This window comes from Cryptomeria japonica, chromosome 7, assembly GCF_030272615.1.
Source record: "Cryptomeria japonica chromosome 7, Sugi_1.0, whole genome shotgun sequence".
Classification (NCBI taxonomy): domain Eukaryota; kingdom Viridiplantae; phylum Streptophyta; class Pinopsida; order Cupressales; family Cupressaceae; genus Cryptomeria; species Cryptomeria japonica.
The window spans coordinates 83,596,686-83,602,952 of NC_081411.1; the positions used below are offsets into that span (position 1 = coordinate 83,596,686).

The 6,267-nt window shown below is 28.3% G+C and overlaps 1 protein-coding gene across 1 annotated transcript; it reads right to left on the bottom strand.

Moving 5' to 3' along the window:
- Nucleotides 1-2,884: 2,884 nt before the first annotated feature.
- On the bottom strand, nt 2,885-5,389 carry LOC131041500 (protein neprosin-like). The gene is made up of 7 exons (XM_057974616.1): nt 5,255-5,389; nt 5,101-5,172; nt 4,820-5,014; nt 4,304-4,480; nt 4,143-4,196; nt 3,466-3,609; nt 2,885-3,286 (listed from the first exon to the last, which is right to left on the bottom strand). Exons 1-7 carry the CDS (start codon nt 5,387-5,389, stop codon nt 2,885-2,887), a joined length of 1,179 nt encoding a protein of 392 aa, XP_057830599.1.
- Nucleotides 5,390-6,267: the final 878 nt, after the last annotated feature.

Here is a 6,267-nt window from a genome sequence, read left to right on the forward strand (position 1 = left end):
GGATGAGTTATTAGTAAGATGTAGTAACTATATTCACAATATAGGAAGAGTATATGATAGCTACCCATGCTTGTAATCTATCTAGCCTAGATACTTGTGTTTATATATTGGGTTTGATGCAATATTGATTACTATCTATTGTTAGAGTCAAAGTATGATTTTCCTAAGAATCAAACTTTCCATGGTAGATCAAAGCACATTGATGTTTATTTTCATTTTGTTCGATGTATGGTACATGATGGGAAGGTAAAATTGGGGAAGGTTGACACTTTGATGAAAGTTGAAAATGCATTGACAAAATCAACGAGAATAGAGAAATTCAAATGATGTTTAGATTCTATGGGCCTCGTGTTTCCTTTAGCAATTAATTTATGGTGTATATACTCCCTTTTCACTTACAAGGGATTTTAGAAGGGGGAGAATGTTACGAAAAATGGTGTCTCGACCTTGCATTTACATTGGGTTATTATTTATAGTACATTTGAGCATGAATTAGTTTGAAATTTTTTCAAAATTTATCGATTGGCTAAATAATGATGTCAAGAAATTTTTGTTGCAAGAACATATTTGGATTTGAAGGTATTTAAGTTTATATTTTTTAAATTTATGAACAAAAGTTTTGAAGTCAATTTTTAAGGCCTTAGAGGATCCAAAATGGCCTAAAAGTTGTTGTAATTGGTGAAGTAGGTTATAGCTAGATCAAATGGTTCACGAGCCGTCAATTTCTTCAAAATATTTGTCAGTTGGAATCCCAATTTAAAATTTATGGGCTTTCAAAGTTGGGCATTCTAAAGTAGAAAATATGAAAAAATGTTGGACACATAAAGGAGTGATAAAGTGGGGTTACATGTGTTGATGTGTTTTTTAACACATTATGGGGAATCTTGGATTGGAGATAAGCTGGGCAACACATTTTGGATGGTTTTGGTGCCTGGTTTTGTAATATTGTTTGATGGTTTCATGTATTGTATCTCCAATATATTAGGTGTGTGATATGGATGTTAAGTGTAAGAGTCCTATAACTATTGAGTTACCTTTGGATATCTAGTAGTAATACTCCACTGAGAATCTTGTTATGCAAGTTATTATATTCTATTGTTGATTTATGAATAATATATTGGGCATCTTTTGGGGTGTGGGGTTTTTCTCCTAAAAGGGTTTTCCCCATGATATTTTTTTTGTTTATTGTTAATTTATTTACATGTTGTATATCTCCTTTTGTATGTGTTTCTTATTTTGTAACGGTTTAAGATTTGTAAGAAAAATTGTGTTATGTCCCCCACTAGATTAGTGTTAGGAAGTATTTTCTTCACCTTAGTTTCCTTTCATACATATAAACATACATATACATATACATATACATATACATATACATATACATATACATATATGCACATTCATAAATACATATTATAATATACTTCCACAAAAATGAGATAATGATTTTTTTTAATCTTAAAAATGTAAAATCCGGTTGACATGCAAATAGACACCATTTCTTCAAAAGTAAAGAATCAACAACATCCTCTACTTTAAGAGAGATATAAATGATCCCATTGGCTATCAAAAATATTTGTATTTTATATTCTAAAAGGTACGTTATTATAGTATTTAATGTGATGATTTGTATAAAAGTAAATTGTAATAATTGAATAATATTAAATATTTTCAAAAACAATCAAGAAGTGATCTAGTAGTGCTACCAATGTTATTACTATAAAATGGTAAAAAATATGATAATAATTTTATGTAAGTTCTCATGGTTATTATGTATTATGACACTCTTGAGTATAATTAGAAATAAGAATCAATATTATTAAATCAAAATACCTTGAAAATTTGTTCTTTATTATAAGAAACATTTGAGATTGCCATCAAATGACTGATCAATATGCAAATATTTTATACAATTTTGGCTAAGAAAACAATAATCAAGAAGTGATCTAGTAGTGCTATGAATATTATTACTGTAAAATGGTAAAAAATATGATAATAATTTTATGTAAGTTCTCATGGTTATTATGTATTATGACACACTTGAGTATACTTAGAAATAAGAATCAATATTATTAAATCAAAATACCATGAAAGTTTGTTCTTTATTATAAGAAACATTTGAGATTGCTATCAAATGACTGATCAATATGCAAATATTTTATACAATTTTGGCTACGAAAACTATATAATTGATCTGAAGATATAAATCTTTAGCATTTAGATTAAAAGGCTATAAATGTTATCTCTTTGATTCTAAAAACTTCTTAAGGGGTCTTTAAGGATATGGGAAAGAAGACAACACATTATAATGGGGCATCTCACAAAGTTTTAGCCAACTTGATGTGCAATTTATAGTCATTTTTTAAATATCTATATCAAACATTCAAGTCAAAGCACTTCATCATATCTAAAACTATTTATTTATAAATATTTCATATAATCTAGATGTTAAATTTAATTATAAATCTATAGGATTTTTGTGCTTGGTTGATGAAGGTTGAAAGTACAAAAATAAGTATTTAAAGATCATATAACCCAATGAAACAAATACCACAACATAACAAACAAGCTCTACAATTTCATAAGCAATCAAGAAGAGATGATACACCTAACAATGTATATACATGAAAAGTACAAATTTATGAATTCTAAAAGTAAAAAAATATAAGTTTATTATTACAAATAATATTTTTAAAGTTAATGACAACATCCAAAAGTCTTATATAATAATCAATATACATAAATGTTAATAAAATTATTTATCAAATACCTCATATTCCCATATAATTACTTATTGAAGACATTTAAATAAATAAATATACACAACTTTAATATATTAATATAAATGAAAATCGTAAAATAGATATCAGTTACTTATTAAAATATTCTAATATGTACATTGAGGAACATCACCTCCAGGACCTCCATAATATATGATATCCCCATTATAGTCATCCTTTTTAACAAATCCTTTAATATCATAACAGTTTGGTTTGGATGCGTAATAGTTTCTTTTCCTTTTCTTTTTTGATATAAGAACACCTTCCGCAGTAAACAATTGTATATTCCTGATATAAGCTGATTTTGCATAATAACCTTTAGGAAAGCGTCCGCTACCCATGTCTGTCGTTGAAAATGGAGTTCCTTGAACATCAGATTTAACCACTACTTCTCCTCCAAATTGAACATATTTGGCAAATGTCAAGTATTTAAAAAGATTCGTAGGCCAATGACCCACTAAATTGTTGAATAAGTATACTGCCCACACTGTATCATTATTCCTAGTTTCCTACAAAATATATATATATCAATGTTAGAGTTACCAACCTTGTAAATATAAATAAAATAATTTAATAAGAAAAACAAATATACAAAATGAAAAGAAATTTAATTGTTTGATTTGTAAATAATGAACCTTTTTATTAAGCAAACCACTGAAATATTAAATATTGAAATATTTGTGCTTACTCTTTTTATCCCTATTGTGGTCTCCTGCTGGTGGCCATCATATACAGAAGTATGATTCATTATCACTCCCGGGTGGAAATTTCCTTTTCCTTCTTGAATAAATCCCTTACAGTCCATGTTCAGGCAAAATGATGTGTCATAGCCCTCCAATTGCACAGGGACAATTTTAGAATAAATTTACACAACTAAAAAAGATTATAAAATGAAAATAATTTACACAAGTTTTTATATCAATAATTTTATGGAGGTTCTTGTCATTTTACATACTGTAGAACTTAGTTATGCTTTTGGCTGGAGAAGAGTTATTTGTGAATCAGATTTTCAGGTGGTGGTGACTTTGTTGACTCAGCAACGGTTAGAGGATGTTAGTTGGCACTTAGTTCTGGTTATTAGATAGATTATTAGCTTGTATGGCTCCTTGAGATCTATTACATTTAGTCACATTTCTAGAGAATGGAATGAAGTTTTAAACTGTCTGGCGAAATGGAATGGGCTTTTCATCATATGCAGGGTTGGAATATTGTGAATAAGGAACAATATCTCCAGATTTGTCTCATTTGTTGAATCACTTAGTGGACACGGATAGTGGGCATGTGGCCCTTCTGACTTTATCTCTTTCTGTGATTAAATAAATTGTTACCCTTCTTTTAATCAAACAAAAAGAAATCAATTATTACCAGACGAAAAATAAAAAATCTAAGAAGTGAATCTCCAAAGTACTCTGGGGAAACCTGCAGGCCATATATACACTTAAGTATCATTATTATGTATTATCTCTGCTATTTTTTCAAATTGAAAGTAAATAGCTAGTGGAAATAAACAAATTATTTATTCACACCATCAATCCAGCTGCCATTCCTTCGTCGGCTGAACCATTAGGAGCCGCATGGTAAACCCACAAATTAGCGCTACTTAAACTATCACCGAACTCCACAGAAGGCTGCCATAGATTAAAGACCGCTTTCATTTCATGGATTTCCTTGTTTTTCTTTTCTCTCATTTCTACCAATGCAAACTATAAGAAAAAAATAAAGTTATGTTAATTTTGTTTGATAATATTTTTGATTGACACAAATCTATCTAATCGTTTTCTTTCAACAAGTTATTTTTTCTAAATGGATTGATCACAATTGAGGGAAAGATATGATATGTGAAATAAAAAACTATCAATCAAGGTTCAAACTTAGAAGTATGTTAGAATCAAATTTGACTTCTGAATAGTTCTGATGGATTGGATTTGATTGCTTAAATAAAAGTGACTCCCAATTTATATATACTTATTCAAATTATTATAATATACTTTAAGAAAAAAATACCAAATGTATATTTCAACAAAATTAGATTAATAACTAACCTCATTTATAACATTTAATGCTTCGTCACTATCTGGATTGACACGCAATCTTTTGTTTAAGTATTGTCTCACAGATCCTGCTCTTTCAACACGTTCACGTGTGATCTCTATGATGGGCACACTTCCCTCTGGACACTCTTCTATTGATGAACTCCTGTACGTAAAATTATCCCTTGAACTATGCCTTGAATCCTCCTTCAATCCACAAACTATACACTGTGAGATCTATTTCATATTCGTAAATTGAATTGAAAAAAATGGCGAAGGCTGCAAAATCATACGCTAATGTGCCCCGAACGAAGGGATATTCGATCCTCATATTTTACGCACAGAATGCTCTCTTCATAGGCGTTCTAAAAAAACAATACACAACAAATATAAAGTTGAACTTTTTAAATTTATGGAAGCAAATGAAAATTTAGGTTTAAGTGAAACCTGAAATTTATGCACTGCTGGGGGATTGATGTAATTTATGTACTCATCAATTGTCATAGTCTTCAAATCAACTGTCAATACGAAGGGTATAAATATTACATAAATAAATATTGGAAAAACATTGCAGAAAGCCATAGCTGAAGAATGGAGAAGAGAGGAGAGACTGTGAGATATATATAAATACAGAAATTAATGTAGAATAGCTTAAATATTTATACAATTTGTTTAATTCATATTTAGAAAAGAAAAATCTTTAAAGATTTATAGGAGATTTGTTTCCAAGATGAGGAGATGTCACTCTAAGCAGATCGAGTTGCCAGGCTACCAGTAGCTTATGGATATTGAATCCCAGTTTATGTGTAGATAAAGATTAAAATACATTTATTGAAGTTCCAGATTTTAGCTAGTAAGAAGATTAGGATATGATTTTATAGAGGATGTTCAGGGAGTATCATGGGAACAAATTGTCAATGATATTAAAAATAAATATATTATAGAATTAATTAAATTTTTATTTCTGATTAATAGGAGCTCCATTTTTATAATTTGAAGATTTGAGTCGGTTTATTATAGACAAGTTTTTCCTCTAACTTATCAACTATCCATAATTTTAAGATTCATGCCAAATAAAATTAATTATTATAGAATGTAAAATAATTGATAGATTAATAGATTTGGTTTTCAAAGAGAGAGTTTCACTCCATTCGATAACTAAAAGTTGGAAAAACGGTAATGCACCATTCTTCTTCAAATTGCAAGCAAAAGTAATTTCAAGATAGAGAAGGGATCAATTGTATAGTTTCAACGTGAGATGGAGGTATTTGATATTGTTTAACAGATTTCATTCTATTTTCATATTGTAGGTTTGTTGAAATGATTATATATATATATATATATATATATATATATATATATATATATATATATATATATATATATATATATATATATATATATATATATATATATATATATATATATATATATATATATATATATATATATATATATAT

What these genes read in the sequence shown, in the direction of transcription:
- LOC131041500 (XM_057974616.1), bottom strand. Translation starts at nt 5,389, where the DNA reads ATGGCTTTCTGCAATGTTTTTCCAATATTTATTTATGTAATATTTATA. An exon ending in CAGCAGTGCATAAATTTCAG is followed by an intron (nt 5,173 to 5,254) that starts GTTTCACTTAAA and finishes TTGTTTTTTTAG; the next exon opens with AACGCCTATGAAGAGAGCAT. An exon ending in GAATGGCAGCTGGATTGATG is followed by an intron (nt 4,197 to 4,303) that starts GTGTGAATAAAT and finishes TATGGCCTGCAG; the next exon opens with GTTTCCCCAGAGTACTTTGG.